Raw genomic sequence first — 22150 nt, forward strand, 5'->3', positions numbered from 1 at the left:
ATATTTCACCTTTCATTACAAGACAAATCACATCTGACAAGATGGGACATCCATCCTTAAAAATTTTCATTGAAGGCCAATATACTCGTACAGTACAATGCAGGCCGTTTTAGCTTCTGCTGTAGTTAGCAGGAAGCAAATTTGATAATCTAAATAAAGTGGAAGTAATTTTCGAAGCAAATTCACTACTTGTTCTAGTTCCTCAAGTGTGAGGGTTTGCTCTTTTGTTTTTTTTTGTATGTTTGTGAATCGGATCAGGACAAGGAGTGTTTGTATTTGATTTAGTAATTAATATTTGTGCGTAGGCTGAGTGCTAAGTGATAAGTGATAAGAAAAAAGGAAAAGACGGGAAAATAATTCCTAACATTTCTGATATTACACTTTTTCTCTAATAGATTGGTGGTTTCTCTGGAATCAGTTCGTCTGCCCACATGTGGAGGTCTACAACCCTTGCACTGGCACTTGGCCAACATGCCCTCCATGCTGATGCCCCGTAGTAAACTTGGCATTGCAGTTATTGACGACCGCTTGTTTGTGGTCGGGGGCTTCAAGGCTTCACCACACCTCTGAAGTTGAGTGCTTTGATGTCGAAACTAATGAGTGATCTCTGTGACATGGAGATCTCACGCAGTGCCCTAGGCTGTTGCATAGTCTGGACTCCCAAACATGGCAAAGTACAGTACCCACTCTCACTCTGCAAGGAGGAGGAGGTTGTAGTGGACTGATCAAGCTCCATATGTTCTGTAATTAAATGTCTATGCATAAAATGATTGTTATTCTAGTACTTACAAAGTTTTGGTGTGTCTGCTCAGTGATTTTGTTGCTGACCAGGTCTATAAACATAAATTTGTCCCTCACTTACTGAATGAGTAATGAAGTTACACCATTGGCTGGTCGAATTTTGGGGTTGCCTTTGCTCTTCCCAATAGATATACAGGAGACATGAACAGTCATGTCCACCGGAGCACACTGGCCAACTGTACATGATTGAGCCCATATTTGGTCTAGTTTTGTTGCATCTCATGTCCAGTCTACTCTTATTTCCATTCAGCTAAAATACAAGTAAATGACTAAACAAAAGGGAGGAAAAGGGGGCATCTAGTTTGTCTTCTGGGTAGATGGTAGTCTTATTTAAATACTCTATGAAGGGCAACCAGGTCTTGTTAAGGGTACTACTGGATCCTGTGAGTGAGCATCTTAAATTTGATATGATTTAGGAGAAAGGGGGACACCAAACAGGGCTGTGAGGGATGAGGGTTAAATCCCATGCCAAACACAGTTGCAAGTGAATCAAAACTGTGGCACCAGAAATTATCAAATTCCGACAATAACAGAACATGTGAGTATGATTAGTTGGCAACTACGGTTTGTATAGAGCACTCTGAAAACAATCTTACATTGCAGTAGCTATGCCTTGCACACATAGAAGACAAGTGGATAAAAAGGTTTTGGTCCCACTGATCATCTGATATAGCACTCCTATTTCGTCTACCCAAGTCTGTCTCAGGTGAGCCATCAGCTCAGGATTAGAGGGTCAATGGAGTTATAAAAATCAGAGGGGGAGCATCGCTGAGCAGGGTTCAAAGTGTGTAGCAAGTCAATCAGGGATCCAGGCGGGTGGTTGGGGAAAGGGGGTAAGTGGCCTGAATAAAGTGTTTAACTTGAAGGAAGCAAAAAAAGTGCATTTGAGGACTCAAGCTTGCCTGCAAGTTCAATCAAATCAATAAAAAAATTGCCTTCTTTAGTAAGGTGTTTGTCACTAAAAAAACCCCTATCTGACCAAAGGTAGGGTCAGAAGGTGGAAAATAGATTATTAAAAAAAAAAAGAAAACGTGCCTAGAATTGAAGGTTTGGGACTTTCCCAGTAGTACTGGATGAAATTAGATAGTGTGAGGCTGCCGATTTTAATTGGAGAGTTTTAAAGTGACTTTGCTGATGTGGGGAGGCTTATCAACCCATGGGAAAGAAGACATCTTCTGATCCAGCTGAGCGAAAAAGGGAGTTTGTTTTATAAAAAATTGGAATATGCTGAAATAGGTAAGAGCTTTCGGGGAGAATCACCATCTTTATAAGATGACTCTGCCAATTAGGGAGTGCGGAAGAGTGGACAAGCGAGTCATGTCAGCCTACACCTGTCAACATAGGATGAAAATTTCGAATGAAGAGATATTAATGTTGCAGTGACAAACACTCCTCGAAAGCCATCTGAGACAACTCTGAATGGAAAGAGGGTGGTGGCAGAGTTCTTAATAAATGGCTGATGTGGAAGATGTCAATTTATAAATCTGACTTGTATCTAGGGTACTTGCTGAATTGATTTAGAATGTCAGTAATAACAGGGAGAGAAGAGGCTGGATTCGAAACATACACAGCAAATCGTCTGTGTATAGGGAACGTCTGGTATGATACCATTCTTGGTGATGCCCTCGACTTCCCCTTCCCCCTGGAGCCAGATTGACAAGACTTAAGCTAAAAGCAATAGGAGGGGGTACCTCAGTGAAGGCTAAGAGGGGGCGGCTTCACACCGTTTGTGAGGCCTATAATTGCTGCACTCAAGGGGATCTTATCTTCTTTTTAAATAAGAGAGACCATGATGTAAGCAGGATGGGGGGAGGCTGCCATTTGTAAAGGATTTTTGTGGACATCAAAAGAGGGCGATTCATTTGGAATATGCCTTGTAAAATTCTGCTACAAAGCCATCCAGGCCAGGAGATTTCATTTTTTGTAGCGGCCTAATTGTCCTTCTACTTCCGCCATTGTGGTTGGAGCTCCCAGTCTCTAAGTCAGATCAACATACACTTTGGGGTATGTAATCTTCTCTAGAGGATTATGGCTATTCCAGACATTGGGCAAGTATTCTGAGGAGTAAAGATTTGAAAAAATATTTTAAAAAGCATCATTTACCATTTAGCATCAGAAACTATTGCTGACAATGGGACCTTTTTCTGGTGGCCTTGGAAAGCTTGGTTCTGGCCTGATGGACAAGCTTTGCCCTCCTCTCCCCCTTTCAATATTTGCTTTGTTTTAACTTGTGCTTCGCCTTGGTTGTTGCAGAGGTCGAATTCGGCCTGGTTTACCCGCTGAACGAAAGGGTAGGAGTTGCAGACCAACAATAGTTGGTCTGAGGCCAGACCATCCTGGAGTATCTGCCTTTTTTAGTTGGGAGGTTTTGTCACGGCAGAGTTGGTATTGTAAAAGGTCTAGAGGAGGACCTGTCCAAAACAGGGTCCTGAGACTCCTATAATTGGATAGTGACTATCTACATCATAGAGGAAGGAGAAGATGTGGGTAACAAATTTATCATCATCACCAAGTAGGAGCGTAGCCTGACTAGGAACCTGCAATGTCGAACAGTCTACCCAAAACCAAACAAAACACCCATTGGGGTCTTTGATGGATTTTGCAGGTTCATATGTTACTTTGAACCGATTCTACCCATTTTACCCATTGTATTCAATCAGCAGAAGTCTTTCTGACCATGAGTTGTTTGAGGCGCCCCATGATTAAGTGTTTTTAAATTTCCCCTCGGCTTCAAATAGAAAAGTGCCTCATTAAGGTTAATGTATTGTAAAGGATTCATCATGTTCCATGATTGGTGACGAACAGGAAATTAGGGTGTACAAAAATCAACAGTAGGTAGAGCATCCGCCTCATGTACGAAGGCTCAGCAGTGGCCAGGGTTCGAATCCGACCTGTGGCTCTTTCCCGCATATCATTCCCCATCCTCTCCTCCTGCATTCCTATCACTCTTCAGCGGTCTCTATCAAGAAAAAGCTTAAAAAAGGCCAAAAAAAACCCAACAACAAAAAAGATTAACAGTTTCCTGTCAAATAGTTTCTGGTAAACTTATAATGTTTATTTTATACATATAGGTGTTAGGGTTTTTATTTGGATTTGGGTTGAGCAGCTATACAAAACACATCTATAAGTCTTTCATTTGAAAAAAACATCCTGTGGATGTCGTCATGACAGCGGAAAATTGTGCAATAGTACTAGAATGTTACTATTCTAGTAGCGATGTCATAACAATCCACTCTAGAATCACAACCAGAGTTATCGGACTCAAACCTCACACACAACTGGAGATTTGCTGAACATCAGTAGTGAGACACTTCTGCAGCTCAGATATTAAGAGTAGAGGTTCTGATACTGAAGAGCAAAGATGAGTGACAATAGCTCAGTGTATAACGAACTCCGTCTCCAGCATCAGCTTGTGACGTGGTGATCAGGGTGGACAACCTTGAATTTCCTGCACATAAAGTGATCCTCTGTAACTGCAGCTCATACTTCAGGTGAGTTAATTTTGAGATGTTAATGCTGCAATAAGCAGAAAAACAGGAGAATGGTTAACAAACTGTAAAAAACTAAACCCATAAGTGGCATTAAAAAATCACATCCCATTCTGGGTGTTAGTTTTTCAATTTTCATGGTTTTCTTGATAGCTTCAGAGGCTGCCACACTATTAAATGTAAACAGACTTGCATGATGTTAAATTTAAATGTATTAAATTCAATTCTGGTTTACTAAAAACCATCTTACATTTCCTGGAACTGAAGTTGAGTTAAAAATAAGTCAATGTGTGCAGCTTTAATTTCACGTGTATCTTTTGGGTGTTTCATTTTAACTTTTCATATCTGTTCTGAAAAGTGTAATATAGGGATAAAATTCATGTTATCATTTTATGATGTGGGCAAATGAAGGACAACACATTTATTTTCAATCCTTTGTTTTTCCTCCTTCCTGGCCCACAGAGCCCTCTTTACCAACTGGTCAACCCCAGACTGCCAGGTCTTTGAAATTTCCAATGTGTCATCTGCCATGATCAAGCTCATCATTGAGTTTGCCTACACTGGCTTTGTCCATGTAACACAAGAGAATGTGGAAGAACTTTTTATAGCAGCAGACCGGTTAAATATAAAAGGCATTTTAAAAGCCTGCATTGATTCATAGAGGGGCACCTGGACACAAAGAACTGCATCGGTATCTGCTGGTTCACAGACACCTTTTACAACCCTGAACTGAAGGACAAGGCCCAACTCTCATGAAATCACTTGGAGGAGATGCTGCTACCTCAGAAGAGTTCCTGCGGCTCTCTGCACAACAGCTTGCTAATATCATTGAGAATGACCAACTGAATGTGAAGGAGAGGAAGTGTTTTGAGGCCATCCTCCATTGGATCGCCCACGCACCCGAGGAACGCAGAGAATACATTGATCTGCTTTTGTCCAAAGTAAGTAAGGAATGAACTTAGCTGCCACTACATTAACTTTTGATTTACATACTGTATATAAACAGATAAATGATTTAAAAAAATATTACACGCATAATGTATTTCAAATAATCTACATCATCTAAAAAAAGATTTTAGACTGTTCAAATATAATAAATAAATCTAATATAAAATACTATATATATACTATAATAATGATTTATTGGCCAAAATTATTTTTTAACATTAACAAAAGTTGTTAGTGCTCTTTAGTGGACAATATATGTATCTGCAACACTTATTACCTAATTTGGCATTTCTGCATGTAATTTCAAGTTGCTCAAGTCTGATGTATATGATAATGCAATATATCTGTGATAGGGTAAAACTGGTTGATTATATCAGGCATACTGAAGTATTGTTTGGGCTCTATTTTTGTCTAACTTCTGTGCTCATGTCTTGGTGTAGGTCAGGCTGGTTTGGATGAGTCCAGGCGACATCATAGAGAACGTAACTTACAATGAACTGGGAGGTCAAGAAGAGTGTCGAGCAATTCTCCACGGGCCAGGAAGGCCATTCTTGGCACCCAAACAAATATGTCTCTCAGTAACTTTCTGTAACCCTTTGACCCGCCTCGACTGCCCGCTGCCTTCCTATTGGCTGTTGGAGGCTGGACTAATGGACATACCACCAATGAAATCGAGGCTTACGATATCCGTGCAGACCGCTGGTTCAGAGTAGCTGAAAATGACGAGGTTCCCAGGGCCTACCTTGGCACTGCTATCTTCAATGGATCAATGTACTGTATCGGTGGCTTTGATGGTGCTGAATATTTCAACACAGTGGACAAGTTTGACCTGGGGACAATCACTTGGCAGGAGGTGGCACCAATGCATACAAGACGCTGCTATGTCAGCGTAACTGTGTTGGATGAGTTCATATACGCCCTAGGAGGTTATGATGGAGAAGATCGTCTCAAAACTGCTGAGCGCTATCAGCCCAGTACCAACCAGTGGACATTAATTGAGTCCATGAATGAGAAGAGGAGCGACGCCAGTTGCACAACCTTCCATGGCAGGGTGAGTGGTGCAAAAGAGCAGCCTCAGAATAATATTAAAAGACAGCTCTGTGTTAGGGTAGGAGAGCACAGAGGTTCCAATTGAATCTTAAATAAATCTAGAAACCACATATCAAACACTAGGTTAAGTTTTTGAATACTGAATGAACTTGGAAAAATGACTTTTGAACTTTCCAGGTACATTTGTGGAGGCTTCAGTGGAGATGAGTGCTTGAGAACAGCGAATATACAACCCACAGACAGACCAGTGGACAAGGATCGCATCCATGAGCAGCAGGCGCAGTGGGATTGGGGTCATCACCTATGCAAACCATATCTTTGCAGTAAGTAGCTCGAACACTGCTGACACTCACATAACACAGACACACTGTGATGTTTGTAGTATAGGTTTGAAATAGGCTAAGATTATTCATTTGATAAAATTCACCTTTCATTACAAGACAAATCAGCATCTGACAAGATCCATCCTTAAAAACCTTTACATTGAAGGCAGAAATGTACTCAGTACAGTACACTGTACACTGTAAAGTTAGCAGGAAGCTATTTTTTGACAAGTGTGTGTTTTTGGTTTGTTTTTTATGTTTGGGTCGTTGTTTTAGTTTGTAATAAATTTAGCTTTAGGGAATTGTACTGGCCATTATTCGATATTTTCTGACATTATAGCAGACTAAAAAATCATGAAAATGCTGTTGTTTACTTAATGAAGCACCCTACAAAGGTGCTAAGTTTAATATGAGAAAGAGGAAAAGATGGGAAAATAATTCCTAACATTTCCGATATTACACTTTTTCTCTCAATAGATTGGTGGTTTCTCTGGAATCAGTCGTCTGCCCACTGTGGAGGTCTACAACCCTTGCACTGGCACTTGGCACAACATGCCCTCCATGTTGATGCCTCGTAGTAACTTTGGCGTTGCAGTTATTGACAATCGCTTGTTTGTGGTCGGGGGATACCAAGGCTTCACCACCACCTCTGAAGTTGAGTGCTTTGATGTCAAAACTAATGAGTGGTCTACTATCTGTGACATGGAGATCTCACGCAGTGCCCTGAGCTGTTGCATGGTGTCCGGACTCCCAAACATGGCCGAGTTTGCTGCCCCTCACTCTCACTCTCTGCAATGAGGAAGAGGAGGAGGTTGTAGTGGACTGATCAAGCTCCATATAGTTTGTAAATAAATGCTCTATGAATAAAATTTGTTATCTAGTACTTAAAAAGATTTTCAATTGGTGTGACAGCTGTTTTTGAGATCACTCACAACAAGTTCCACTGACCTCTAAGCTCTTAATAGGTGAATAGTGAAGCAGCATTTCTGTCTGACAAACAGTTAATTATGTCCACTGCAGCACACTGACCATACATGATCAAGCCATATTTGATCTAGTTTTGTTGCACCTTATGTCCAATCTACCCTCATTTCCAGTCTGCTAAAAATACAAGATGAATAAACAAAAGGGAGGGAAAGACGACACCAGGCATCACCTGTCCTCAGAGTAGAGATTTACTGACATTGACAGGGGTAATGAATAGAGCACCCTGGGGGATTTCAAAAGCTAGCTGAATCTTGGGAGTAAGCAGACTGGAGGACTTGTGCAAACTTGGAAGTTTGTACATATGCGCATGAGTCTTTTGTGGACTTGTCCCCGGGGGTGTCCAGTAGGGGGATACAGCTGCAATATAGGGCTGTCAGGGGCTGAGGGAAGCCAGATGTACATAACAACCTTCATTTTGAGCTCTGACACATCATACCTTCTATTTAGTTTTACTTTACTAAGTAATGCCAAATTCATAGCAGATTTCTTAGGCAGGTAATCAATACTAAAATGTGTAAAAACTACAATTTGCTGATACTAATATATCTTGAATTAGTAAATGTTGGCTGATCCTGCTCCACTGAATTTTGTGCATTTTTAGACTGTATCTTCTGCCACTTACCGTGGTGGAGGGGTTTGCGTGTTCCAATGATCCAGGAGCTATGTTGTCGGGGGCTTCATGCCCAAGGCAATCAGGTGAGGTCCAGACAAAGCGCAGCTCAATTATTCCTGATGAAATGTCTAACAAAGGAGCCAAGTTTCCCTTGCCCGGACGCGGGTCACCGGGAATGTCACCTCTCTGGCGGGGGAAGGAGCCTGAGCTGGTGCGCGAGGTTGAGAGGTACCGGCTAGATATAGTCGGGTTTGCCTCGACGCACAGTGTGGGCTCCGGAACCAATTTCCTTGAGAGGGGTTGGACACTCTACCACTCTGTAGTTGCCCCCGGTGAGAGGCGCAGAGTGGCAGTGGGAATGCTTGTTTCCCCCAGGCTCAGCGCCTGTAGTTGGGGTTCACCCCGGTAGCCTCCCTTCGCCTACGGGTGTGGGGGACGGGTCCTGACTGTCATCTGTGTCATGCACCAAGGCAGTTCAGAGTAAACCCTTTCTGGACTCTTTAGAGGGGGTGCTGGAGAGCGCTCCCTCTGGGGACTCCCTTGTCCTCCTGGGGTCATGGATTGTCCATAACGAACACCATGTTCAAGCATAAGGTTGTCCATATGTGCAGTTGGCACCAGGACGCCCTCGGCCACAGTTCAATGATGGACTTTGTGGTTGTGTTGTCGGACTTGCGGCCACATGTCTTGGACACTCGGGTGAAGAGAGGGGTGGAGCTGTCAACTGATCACCACCTGGTGGTGAGTTGGCTCCGATGGTGGGGGAGGATGGCGGTCAGACCTGGCAGGCCCAAACGTTCGTCGTGCGTTTGCTGGGAACGTCTGGCTGAATCTCCTGTCAGAAAGAGTTTCAACTCCCACCTCTGGGAGAGCTTCACTCATGTCCCGGGGGAGGCGGGGGACATTGAGTCCGAGTGGACCTTGTTCCGTTCCTCCATTGTCGAGGCGGCTGACCGGAGCTGTGGCCGTAATGGGTCGGTGCCTGTCGCGGCGGCCCGAACCCACTGGTGGTCAACCAGTGGGTTCGGGGGCTCGTGAGGGATTCTGTCAAGCTGAAGAAGGAGTCTTACAGAACCTTTTTGGCCTGTGGGAGTCCTAGAGCAGCTGACGGGTATCGACATGCCAAGCGGAATGCGGCCTCGGCAGTTGCGGAGGCAAAAACTCGGGCGTGGGAGGAGTTTGGTGAGGCCATGGAGAGCAACTTTCGAGCGGCTTCGAGGAGGTTCTGGACCACCATCCGGTGGCTCAGGCGGGGGATGCAGTTCACTGTCAACACTGTGTTCAGTGGGGACGGGGTGCTGCTGACCTCGACTGGGGACGTCTTGGGTCGGTGGAGGGAATACTTCGAAGACCTCCTCAATCCCACCAGCAGGTCTTCCTTTGAGGAGGCAGAGTCTGGGGACCCCGTGGTGGTCTCACCCATCTCTGGGGCTGAGGTCGCTGAGGTAGTCAAAAAACTCCTCTGTGGCAGGGCCCCGGGGGTGGATGAGGTCCACCCGGAGTTCCTCAAGGCTCTGGATGTTGTGGGGCTGTCTTGGATGTCTGCAACATCGCGTAGACATCGGGGGCAGTGCCTCTGGACTGGCAGATTGGGGTGGTGGTTCCCCTCTTCAAAAAGGGGGACCGGAGGGTGTGCTCCAACTATAGGGGGATCACACTCCTCAGCCTCCCTGGGAAGGTCTTTTCGGGGGTCCTGGAGAGGAGGGCTCACAAGATTGTCGAACCTCAGGTCCAGGAGGAGCAGTGTGGTTTTCGTCCTGGTCGTGGAACTCTGGACCAGCTCTATACCCTTAGCGCGGTCCTGGAGGGTGCATGGAGGTTCGCCCAATCTGTCTACATGTGCTTTGTGGACCTGGAGAAGGCTTTCGACCATGTCCCTCAGGGACTCCTGTGGGGGGTATCTATTAATACGGGCTATCCAGTCCCTGTACTCTCAGTGCCAGAGCTTGGTCCGCATTGCCGGCTGTAAGTCGGACCTGTTTCCCATGGGAGTTGGACTCCATCAGGGTGCCCTTTGTCACCGGTTCTGTTCATAACCTTTATGAACAGAATCTCTAGGCGCAGCCAGGGCGTTGAGGGCCTGCAATTCGGTGGCTTCAGGATTGGGTCGCTGCTTTTTGTGGACGATCTTGTTCACTAGTGAGGGAAGGATGGAACGGGAGATCGACCGGTGGATCGGTGCGGCTTCTGCAGTGATGCGGACTCTGCACCGGTCCGTCGTGGTGAAGAAGGAGCTGAGCCGAAACGTGAAGCTCTCAATTTACCGGTCGATCTATGTTCCTACCCTCACCTATGGTCACGAGCTTTGGGTAGTGACCGAAAGAATGAGATTGCGAATACAAGTGGCCGAAATGAGCTTCCTTCGCAGGGTGGCTGGGCTCTCCCTTAGAGATAGGGTGAGAAGCTCGGCCATCCGCGAGGAGCTCAGAGTAGAACTGCTGCTCCTCCGCATCGAGAGGAACCAGTTAAGGTGGCTCGGGCATCTCGTGAGGATGCCTCCTGGACGTCTTCCTGGTGAGATGTTCCAGGCACGACCCAGGACATGCTGGAGGGACTATGTCTCTCGGCTGGCCTAGGAACGCCTTGGGGTCCCCCTGGGAGAGCTAGAAGAAGTGGCGGGGGAGAGGGGAGTCTGGGCTTCCCTGCTGAAGCTGCTGCCCCCGCGACCCGAATCCGGATAAGTGGGAGAAGATGGAACGAAACGTAATCTTCTATACATGATATTAATGAACATGCACATATTCACACATCACATGTGAACACAACTTTGAGTCCTGTGCCTCACCATGTAGCTACAGATACACACAATAATATGTTGGTAGATAAGAGAACAATGTAGTTCTTACAGGGTCAAACAAACTACTCCGACTCCTCTTCAGTCAGTCTCCGATTACTATTTAATTATATAACCTTGTGTTTCAGCAGAGGAAACTCTGAAATATTATGTGAAAATATATGAATTTGAATGAATGATATGCTGTATTATTTTGTTTCAATATCATCCTGCTCCATAGTCACGTCACGTTCATGCAGGTAGTGTACTGTACACATCCATCGGTGAATACAAGCTAAAATGTGATAGTAAGGGGAGGTAAAATTAATTTAAAAACTCATAAATCGTAAATCCAAATGGGAACTACAAGGATGAGAAGTGTGGATCAGGAGTACTCTTTACCACCGCTCTGGTTCTTCAACTGGCTGCATTCATGATTCAACAACAAAAGTTACTGCCTACTGCATTTTAACAGCTGTTATACTGGTGGTACTTGGAGAACAGATGGTAAATATTGTTCTGTAAAAAGTTTGAGAAACACTGTTTTAAACTCTATGACTGAGCAAAATAAAGAAACACAAATCACAAACAGGCAAGCCAATCCTACCTTTATGCAGCCAGTCAGTCTCGTCGGGTTTATTAGATTATTGCCTTGTAGTCTAATCACGTCGTGTTCTGATGTGAAGAATACAAAAATCTTTGCAGCAGCTGTCCTTTACAAAACTGCTCGCAACAAAAGAAAAGTGCAATACTTTGTAAAACACTGTCACTTTACCCTGTCTGCAAACTTTTTACAATCAGTATTTCAATTGAATATAGTTGTCACACCACACCAGACCTACAGTGTATAGAAAATTCAAACATATTTTTCATATTCTATTTCAGTATATTTCATATCCTATTTTAGTATGTTTTATATTTTGCATTTTATATTCTTCTTTTTACCTATATATATTTTTTAGTATTGTATTTTACTTAATATTATTTCTATCTGTTACACACACTAATACCGAACTGACCGGTTCCTCTTGTCCAACACATTTCATTGCATTGTTGACCCTGTGTTAACCTGCATATAATAAATATACCTGAAGCTTGAAGCTTAAAAGTTGCATTTTAAATTGATCCAACGTAAGTTTCCCAGGACAAATTTTCTCACCCAAAATTATGAACGGCTCTTTAAGGATAACATCCCAGGACTGATTCAGGAAAATCATCATTATGTCTCCTGCTGTACAGTCTCCTAGTGCTAAACAGGCTCTAATTCTTGTCACCATAAAGAGTAACTGACCCTAAAATAATAGTGTCATTGATATTACAGTAGCTGCTCATCATGAAAGCCTGTAATTCACCAGGAATTATAAGACACTAACAAATGATGAGATGATGATATTTGTCTTTGCAGGTACATGAACCCACCAACAAGCAATAAACAGCACCAAGCCTCCAAAATTATATTTAATATAATGAATTTATATTCAATTTGCAATGATTTTTTTCTTCACCACCAATAACATAATGTTTCCTATAAAAAGGTGAGCAACATTGTAACATTTACATGTAAATCAAAATGAAACACCCAATTGATCACAATTAATAATAATTCAAGTAAAATAAATTAGTTTATGTTTATGCCAATAATAGTATTGCAGCCTACTTACAGAGGCACTGCAAATGCAAAGCTAATAGTTCAGTTGTGAAATTATTATTGTGAATAGTATAGTATATTGTAGTATAATATATGGATTAAAATGATAAGTGGATTAAAGGAAATAATGCCAAGGGCAGCTGTACACTGTAACAACAAAATCAAAAGCTGAAGTCACACACACAGGAAGTCAGACTTCTGTACAGGTTCATCCCTTCACAACAACCTTGATGAAGCTCTTGATGTCATTCAGTTTGTCGCTGTCAAAGTTCACCAGCAGCTTGCTGGAGCCAACACGGGTTGGAATGAACTCAATGCTGGCTTTGGCTTCTTGTTTGCGGCCCACAGTTCCGATCCTGCAAGAATCAGATACACAATATACAATGAGCATCATCAGCCAAAAAAAAAAGGAATTTTCTGTTTTCTGCTTATTTCTATACTTATGTACGGTGGAGGCAAAAGTGATTTGGGGTGCATTTGAGCTTCAGTTTTCTTTGCTTTGCAGCTACACATCATAATTATCCATCCATTCTCTGCTTATCCACTTATCCGGGGTCAGGTCACAGTGGCAGCAGGTCTAGCAGGGCATTCCAGTCGCCTTCTCCCCTGCAACACATTCCAGCTCCTCCTGGGGGATCCTAAGGTTATTCTAGGCAAGGTGGGCCATGTAGTCCCTCCAGCGAGTTCTGCATCTGGTCTCCTCCTAGTTGGATGTGCAAAAGGAAGGCACCCAGGGGTCATCCTTATCAGACGCCCAAACCACCTCAGCTGGCTCTTTTGGATGCCAAAGAGCAGTGGGTCTACTCCGAGCATCCCTGGATGTCCAAGCTCCTTACCCTGTCTCTGAGGCTAAGCCTGGCCACCCACCAGATTAAACTCATTTTAGCCGCTTGTATCTGTGATCTGATTCTTTAAGTCACTACCCAAAGCTTGTGACCATAGGTGAGGGTTGGAACATAGATAGACTGGAAAATCAATAGCTTTGTCCTCTGGCTCAGCTCCCTCTTGACCATAATGGTCTGGCATCAATCCGCCTGTCCATCTCCTTTTTTCCATCACTCATGAACAAAACCTCAAGATACTTGAACTCCTTCTCTCGTGGCAGCAACTTGCTCCCAACCCGGAGGGAGCATTTCACCATTTTCTAGCAGAGAACCATGGCCTCAGACTTGAAGGTGCTGAATCTCATCCGGCCACCTCACACTCTGCTACAAATCGCCCCAGTGCATCCTGAAGTCCGATGAAGCCAGTAGAACCACTTCATCTGAAAAAAGCAGGGCGGTAATCCCTGAACCAGACACCCTCCTCACCCTGGCTGAGCCTTGAGATTCCATCCATGAATATCACCCTGGCTGAACACCAGTGTGTCTGTGAATATCCCCAGACCCGCCTGGTGGTGTTCACCGTTGGCAACTCTGGAAAAGTATAGTCAGTGATATGCATGGTAGTGACTCCATCTATATCTAGCTGGTAACGCTCTAATTCCCACACAAGCTCTGGTTCCTTTTTCTGCCAGCAAAGTTCCACACTACTAGGACCAGTCGGTGATGCTGGGAAAAAGTACACCCAGGCCTCCACCTTTGCCTGCTGCCTGAGCTAGCAAAGTACTCAAACCCTATGCCTCTCCCCATGGGTTATGGGCTCATGGGCCATCACATTCAATTGTTGTACATTAAACACAAGTAAAACGATAACACAGAAAACAATAGAAAAAGAAGAAAGGCTAAAATAAATAACTGATGTACAAATCCACTTCTAACAGTCAGAATAAAGTTGACATACTTCTGTGTTATGGGTTTGCCTTCAGTGAGGCTGATCCCCTCTATGGTAAAGCTGCAGTCCCGTAGCGTCTCTGGCAAAGGGTTCAACATGGTCAGCATTGCTGTCACAGACTTGTTCACCATGGCTTCTCCCACCAACTGCAGAGAGGTTGAACAGGTGGTATAATCTTGTAAAATATGTCAATTATGTCATCATGTACAAAAGAAAATATTAAAATGATCAAATATTGCAAAAGACACTTCCACCAGGTGCACAAGAGGGCTCAAATTACCATCCCTATAATTTAAGGCAACTTATCAACCTACCACAGTGTCAGTTGACCAATCAATACAAAATAAACTAATTATCACAAATTTCTTTGGGTAACTGTGTGTGTTCTGAGTAATTCAATGTCGTCCAAAAAAATCCATCATCCATACCTTGATCTCAATATCTGGCTCGTCTAGCACAATAGTCTTCTTAGCTTCATAGTAATCCTCTTTGTCGATGGCGGTGGCTGTCACCAGGATCAGCCTGTCAGAGGTGATCACTGATCCATAATGCTCATACTCCAGTCTTAGGGACAGGTGCTTTTCTGAAAAAACACACATATTGTATACATATTTATTAAATTATTCAATTTCAGGATGAGAATGAGATTTTTCATAGAGGTACCTTAAAGATATTTAAATGAAGCATAGCTCAGATTACTGTGGTGTGTGCTAAAGTCAGAGCTAACCTTCTCCAGAGGGCACCTCCATTTTGTCTGAAGTAAATCCACAGCTATCTCCTCGTTTTCCATTGTAGTCAACAGCTCTGGCAAAGAACATAAGGGAGCAGTTCCTTGTTTCCATGTAGTTGTTAGTCAGGATAGCAGACACCTCAAAGTCCGAGCCCACGAGCATGTTTTTAGCCAGTTTGATCTTAAATGAGAAATTACAATTTGTTTGTTTATTATTTTTGATGCAGTTCAGTTTGACATATCAAATATATTTTCTGTTTGTGTACAGATAATGTGACTTTGGCACATGCAGTGGACACGCCCCCACAGTCCTGGAGCTGAGAATACTGCTCATTTTTACCTGATTTTGACACTTGTTGATATTTTTAATCATTCAAATTTGGTTGGGTGGTTATTAACATTTTCTTCTTTTGTCTGACAAACTCGGAACAAATATGTATTCTTACTTTACACAGACTTTAACTGATGAAGTTATTCAGAGTTTATGTCCTTTTCCATAGCACATCTTTATATGTTTGAACAGTAACAACCTTGACATGGAGCCCCGGCTCTTCTCGTTGCTTCTGTAGCATGTTTTGGTGTTTAGCCTTCTCATACACCTTCCTCTCCTCCTCTGAGCCTGAAAACCATCAGCATCACAGGTTAAGTCTTGTTTAAGCTCCGCTGTCAAATACAGCCAGTCTCATTCAAAACTATCTTTCATTTGAGGTCATTGAGGTCATCTGTGTCTATATTTTACAGTCTAAGTGTGCTTGTGTGTACTGGTGTCTCTTATTATAGTAGAAGAAGCATAATGTAGTACCTGCACACTGACAGACCAGGTATTTTTTTAAATGGACTATTTTGGTTTGGAGTCATGTATGTGTGTGTGTGTGTGTGTGTGTGTGTGTGTGTGTGTGTGTGTGTGTGTGTGGTCATGTGACTCTGCAGTACCTTCTGGGTACTTGTACTCGTGTGTGATGTCACGTCGCTCATCTGAACCCACAGCTTTGGTGCTGATGCATTTTCCAATAGACTCAGTTGATCCACGGATTATTATTGTCTTTCCAGTTACCAAGCGTATCGATTCGATAACATTTGCATTAATCTGTCTCCATACAAGACATAAGGTGACATGAAATAATACTGATTATAAAGACATTGCAGCAACAGTTGCTATGAAAACAGACATGACAACAGCAGAGAGAGTTATTCTTATATACACTTTCCTTTTAGTACGCACATTATCTCTTAAAATACGGCATGTGTCAGAACACAAAATGCATCAGTCTCTGTTTGGTGGGTTAGCTATGATGTGGTTTTGTTAAAAATGTTACACTAAAAGGTTAAAGGAATAACTCACCTCAGCAAAAACAAAGGGGGCATCGTACTTCTTGGTCAGCTCCCCTTCCTTAATGGCCCTGAGTGGGACTGGTCCACAACAGAAAACACCTGACAGCATCACAAATCCAGAGATGGGATTCATTTCAGTGTCTGTCCAAACCTGTGACTAGTGTCACTAGCTGAAACTAACCACCATGGTTAACCACAAGGATTAATCTCACAAGGAATGATGAATTAGTCATGATGTGTTTGCATTAGTTTGTCATTGCTCTCTAAATGGTCTCCCAAAGAAGCATTGAAAAAATCAGTTTACTGTCAGTTAACAGTCTTACACTTAGGTCTTGCTCTTGGAGTACAAAACTTTTTGAGTAGTTTGGGGAAAAGATGTTAAAATCAAAGTTTACCGTCGCTTTTCTCCTGTGGTGTTGGGTCACTGGCTTGCCACCCATCAAATTCTGGCCCCAAATCAGGACGGGTCATCCAGCTGTCCACCCAAACATGGAAGTTCCTGGTAAAATTAGACAAATACCATTTAGCTTCACTCTGTAAAATAATAAATGTACAAATACAAAAAACATCATTCTATCATAAAGGAATAATAGAAAATAACAAGATTAAGAATGTAAAACATGAATTAAAGGAGACTATTGTGTTTATGCATAGCTTGCATGTCTAACAACTTGATGATAATCGCTGCACCACACTTACCAAACTGAATCTTGAGATATTTTTTCACCTTTTGGAGTATACACATTTTCTATCACCAGGTTGGCATTACAATCATGAGCCGATTCAAAGTTAGTAACCACTCGGCATGGGATGCCCAGGGCACGGGACACTGGAGGAGGGAGGAGAGCCAAACTTTAAATCACACCAGCACATAACTGAGACAGCATCTGTCATCAAAGGCTAGCTAACTAAAGACATCACTTAAAAATATCACACGGAGCAGATGGCTGCAGCGCCATTCTAAATTTAGCGTTTTTATAAAACGATTGGATTGTGTGAAGGTGAAGGTAGACTGGGATGTAACATGTGGTGAGTTCCAAGGGAGAAATGCAGCAGAAATCATTATTGATATTGATATTTTCATATTGCCTTAAGGAGTGATGGCATAAAATACACCAACTCTGTACACATCAGCTTGTAAATAAAGAGAATGTTAGTCAAACCAAGACTTTCATGCACTCCATACTGTGCTCCAACCTGTGCATCCAACAGCTGCAAAGACCCAACACTGGCCATAGCGGACGGGGCCACTTTCTCCCCATTGGCGCAAAATGTCCGCACTGCCTGACCATCGTCCTGGACGAACCCCATCTGTAACCTTTCCCCACGACCCTACCACCACACCCATGTCATCGTTACTGTTGATCTGCGGGCACAGACAGAGGAGGATTAGGAATCAAAGGTATTTTGTCGTTTTGTCATTTTGTTTGCTAAACCGTAGGTGTATAGTAAGTCAATATGTACACACTTTGCTTTAGTCCTTAGCCTTAACGACTCCAGACACCCATCTGCATTACATGACTATTGATTATTAATACACATACTGTAGGAAGAACTTGTAGTTAATTAGCAAGACACTGCCAACCTAAAATCTATGCATATAATATTTCCCTGATGGATTCAGAAAGAAGAGATGCTGAAAAGCATGACTGTGTTTTGGTGTTTTCTTTGAAATGTAAGCAATAAAACGACCGACCATGGATAGAAACAGTCAGCTTAAATAATGTCAATTAGTACTGATATATCACAGCACTTGAAGACATTAAGAGGAGTTTATATCCGTGAATACATGTTGTTAAGATTTGCTTTGAATAAGTGCATAAACATATGTCATACAACCTTAATATAGTGCATGATTGTGCCATCATCATTGTCACACCCATCTACACACCCAGAAGAAATAGCTTTTTCATCAAGCTATTTTGACTTGCAGCAGGACCAAAACAAAAAGGGTTGGCAGACTTTAATTCATTAGACTGCTCTTGGCCACATGCTTGAAATCAGGGGTACAGACCTTCACTACATCTTTCTATCACAAAAGTTGCCAGGAGAGAAGAGACAGGCTCATAAGAATGAGAATAATTGTCCTGCAGAAGAATAGACTATAATGAAGCACACGGTGGGTTTTCTGGTGCACCATGGTAATCTCTGCGTGCAAAGCTAAAATAACAGCTATTCACATGCTGGTTAAATGGGATCAGCAGGCTCTATACTCTTTCTAACACAGACCTACCATGGCACTCAGCACCCTAGTCACGTAGATGGGGTTTCTTCTGGCAGAACAGTCCTTGTCAGCATCAGCAATAAATTTTGGGTTCTTATCCAGGATCATGAGACAGATATCCAGTATACTTGGATCAAACTACAGACAGAGGAGAAGATGAAGGAGATTAGTGGAACAGCATGTGGTGATTCGTGACAGCTATATTTGTTTAATAAGTGTCATAACCTGAGTAAACCTTATGCAATGAAATCACGTGAGTGATAAATATAATTGGACATTGAAATAGTGCCATGTTGCTCCTTTGAGTCCATGAAAGAAGCATGTAGGGATTGTTGAAGTTTTTTTGTGCACCTGTCCAAAGTTCCACTCCAACTCTTTGATTCGTGTATACATTCCTCTGTAGATCTGCCCATGTTGCTCTAAAACATACTCTTTCCTCTTCATCTCATTGCGCATGTAAACAGCATCTCCTGTGAGTCAATACAGACAAAGCACCATTTAGAGCGGCATTACATTGAACAAGATTTGTATGTTTTAAAAAATTCATATAGAATAAATCATGTAGAGTGTGTGGGAAAAAACAAACTATAGACTCACTGTGGCACCAAGCATTAAAAAGAAGGATGAACTCTCCTAAACTGGTCTTCTGCCCATCCTGGTCCAAAGTTAGAGAATAGAGCCCTATGGGGGCGTTTGGCGAGGAACTGATAGATACAGACACTTTGTTTCCAGAGGGATCATTAGTGGCAGATGCACTCCACTCAGTTTCCAATGTGGACTCACGCAGGCCAAAGGAAACCTGAGTGTCTGATTCCTTTCTGGGTAACGGACCTTGAGAAACAGAGATGGATGTGAATATTAAATCTACTCTAAATCCAGATGACACATGGTGATGCACTCATGCAAGCACATACCCAACTGTGTCCAAATATTTCTTATATGAACATGGACACTTAATCACAATGAAACAAGAATCTTACCTGTTTCAACAACGAGTGTGAAGCTTGTTTCACCCGGTTTGAACTTTCTGCTGCCAGGTTTCAGATGTAAAATGACGGTGAAGGGCTCTCCTCGTCTGACAATCAAACGCTTCTCCCCATACAGCTCTGTATGATGGTTGCTACGATTGCTTTTTATGTCCAGATCACAGCGATCAATTTCCAAGACTGTACATAGAGATGGAAACATAGTGATCTATGGTCTTGTCAACAGTTAAAATGTGATCACCATCTCTAAGTTCCTTCCCAGATAATAAATCATAACTCAAAGCAGATACAGCGTTCCTCTAGATCTATAGTATGTAATCTTTCACTATGACTCTCAATCTGGTACTTCAAAAGTCTGTGAAGTAACAGACAAAGAATACACCTCTGTCCAACAATATAAGACAAAAAGGTTTTTTAATCCTCCTTACCTTTACTCATGTCTGCAGTGACATAGATCCCTTGACTTCTGTGTGTAAAGGCTTCAGCTGCAGCCTGTCCTGCTTGGTTAAAGACTCTGCAGTGCCACAGTTTGTGAGACGTATTTTATAGTGTGTGAAACTTGATCTTGACGCCCCCATCTATGTAGTCGTCACATCAGTTTATTGGCAGGAAGGACTTACACACTTAAAACGCTTCCTCCTTCTTTGGCTTATCATGGAATTTAAAGCTATTGTGAAAGGTTTATTTACAAAAATAACTCTAACTAACAATTTTTACATGCTTCTTCACAATAAAAAGGGATGAGTGACATTAGTCAGATTTTGTCCTCTCACATACACATATATAACCAAAATGCATTCAAGTATACTGAAAACCTCTCATACAACATACTGAATTTCAGTATATTGTATAAAGTATATTGTGTGAGAGGGAGCATTTCAGTATTTTTGGGACAACACAATAAACTGCATTATTATATTTTATATTTCTACTTTTACCGAGTAGTTTTCAAGTATCCCTTCTTATTTAAGAACTGTAAAGATCTTAAATAAAAAAAAAAAGTCCCACTCTCCCAAAACTTTCTCCTTTGCCTTATCATGGAATTAAATTTATTTTGTGAAAGGTTTATTTTGTGTGGTAACATATTATACAATATATATATATGCTCCCTTTACTTTTACCGAGTAGTTTTTAAGTATCCCGAGGAAGATGATTTTGTGATCTTTGGAACAATATATTGAAATTGTTAAGAAGACAAATAAATCCTTATCCTTGATATAAACATATCATCATTACAAACACAAATGTGGCTCATTAGGTTGCATGCCAGTTAAAAATATTTGACAACCACGTGTGAACTGGATACCCGTCACACCAATCTTGGTTATTTTGCAATTTTTTAACTTTTGTTCCTTTTTTCTTGCCACAGTTTGCCTGTTTTTCAGATAGACGTTATTTGTGGTGTAATTCAGTTTGACACATCAAATATCATTGTGACTATCATCATCTTTTTACAGTAACTTATAATGAACTTTTGAACTGATGAAGTTGCTTCAGAGTTTATGTCCTTTTCCATAGCACATCTTTATATGTCAAACAGTAAAAACTTTGACTCCTCACTTCTGTAGCTTGTTGTGGTGTTTAGCCTTCTCATACACCTTCCTCACCTCCTCTGAGCCTGAAAACAATCAGAATCACAGGTTAAGTCTATCTTATCTTATCTGATACATGACAAGTAATACGTCTCTAAAAATGCCAAGTGATCCGTGTCTGTGCTTTTTATTGTGTCAAGGAGAAACAAGTATTTAGGGAGACTATTGTGTTTATGCATACCTTGCATGTGTAAGAACCTGATGATAATCATTGCACCACAATTACCAAATGACATATTTTGAAAAAAGTCTTCTGCCCACTGACGCAAAATGTCCCCTCTGCTGATTCAAAGCTCTGGAGGAACCCCTGTCTGTAAAGATGTCCCACTCTCCCAAAACTTTCTCCTTTGCCTTATCATTGAATTGAATTTATTTTGTGAAAGGTTTATTTTGTGTGGTAACATATTATACAATATATATATATGCTCCCTTTACTTTTACCGAGTAGTTTTTAAGTATCCCGAGGAAGATGATTTTGTGATCTTTGGAACAATATATTGAAATTGTTAAGAAGACAAATAAATCCTTATCCTTGATATAAACATATCATCATTACAAACACTTACACCTTCCTCTCCCCTCTGAGCCTGCAAAAACCATCAGCCATCACGGTTAAGGTTGTTTAACGCTCGCTGTTCAAATACGCCAGTCTTATTTTAAACTTATCATTAATAAATTGATAGACACCAGACTATTCTTTCAATATGAGGTCATTGAGGTCCTGCTGGGTCTTGTTTTACACGTCTAATGTGCTGTGTGTTACTCTGCGTGTCTGTACTATAGAAGAGAAGCATAATGTAGTATCCTGCACCACTGACTAGACCATATATTTTTTTAATGGGACTACCAGAGGTTTGGAGCACAACAGGAATAATTTTTCAA

At 42.0% G+C, this 22150-nt stretch overlaps 2 protein-coding genes and 1 pseudogene across 3 annotated transcripts; 2 read left to right on the forward strand and 1 right to left on the reverse strand.

Moving 5' to 3' along the window:
* The window catches only part of LOC113747727 (kelch-like protein 10), a 4104-nt pseudogene extending 3379 nt beyond the window's left edge, over window positions 1-725 (forward strand).
* A 3323-nt stretch (window positions 726-4048) lies between these two features.
* Window positions 4049-7448, forward strand: LOC109137623 (kelch-like protein 10). The gene is given in 10 exon segments (XM_027288560.1): window positions 4049-4202; window positions 4205-4292; window positions 4752-4939; window positions 4942-5064; window positions 5067-5230; window positions 5678-5791; window positions 5830-6290; window positions 6465-6509; window positions 6511-6610; window positions 7088-7448. Coding segments are annotated over 10 exon segments (1644 nt in total). The 5' UTR covers window positions 4049-4162; the 3' UTR covers window positions 7409-7448.
* Window positions 7449-12427: 4979 nt separating this feature from the next.
* On the reverse strand, window positions 12428-20205 carry LOC104926446 (protein-glutamine gamma-glutamyltransferase 2). 2 transcript variants are annotated; one of them, XM_027288251.1, is made up of 15 exons: window positions 20105-20205; window positions 19671-19856; window positions 19288-19521; window positions 19042-19160; window positions 18700-18828; window positions 17664-17832; window positions 17166-17295; window positions 16862-16965; window positions 16477-16565; window positions 16068-16221; window positions 15665-15753; window positions 15132-15315; window positions 14833-14987; window positions 14414-14550; window positions 12428-12987 (listed from the first exon to the last, which is right to left on the reverse strand). In XM_027288251.1, exons 1-15 carry the CDS (start codon window positions 20112-20114, stop codon window positions 12840-12842), a joined length of 2037 nt encoding a protein of 678 aa, XP_027144052.1. In that variant the 5' UTR covers window positions 20115-20205; the 3' UTR covers window positions 12428-12839. The 2 variants fall into 2 exon arrangements, with proteins under 2 accessions (XP_027144052.1, XP_027144053.1); XM_027288252.1 differs by lacking the exons at window positions 15665-15753; window positions 16068-16221.
* Between the last annotated feature and the right edge of the window lie 1945 nt (window positions 20206-22150).

This window comes from Larimichthys crocea, chromosome XV (genome assembly GCF_000972845.2).
Source record: "Larimichthys crocea isolate SSNF chromosome XV, L_crocea_2.0, whole genome shotgun sequence".
In the NCBI taxonomy this organism is placed as follows: domain Eukaryota; kingdom Metazoa; phylum Chordata; class Actinopteri; family Sciaenidae; genus Larimichthys; species Larimichthys crocea.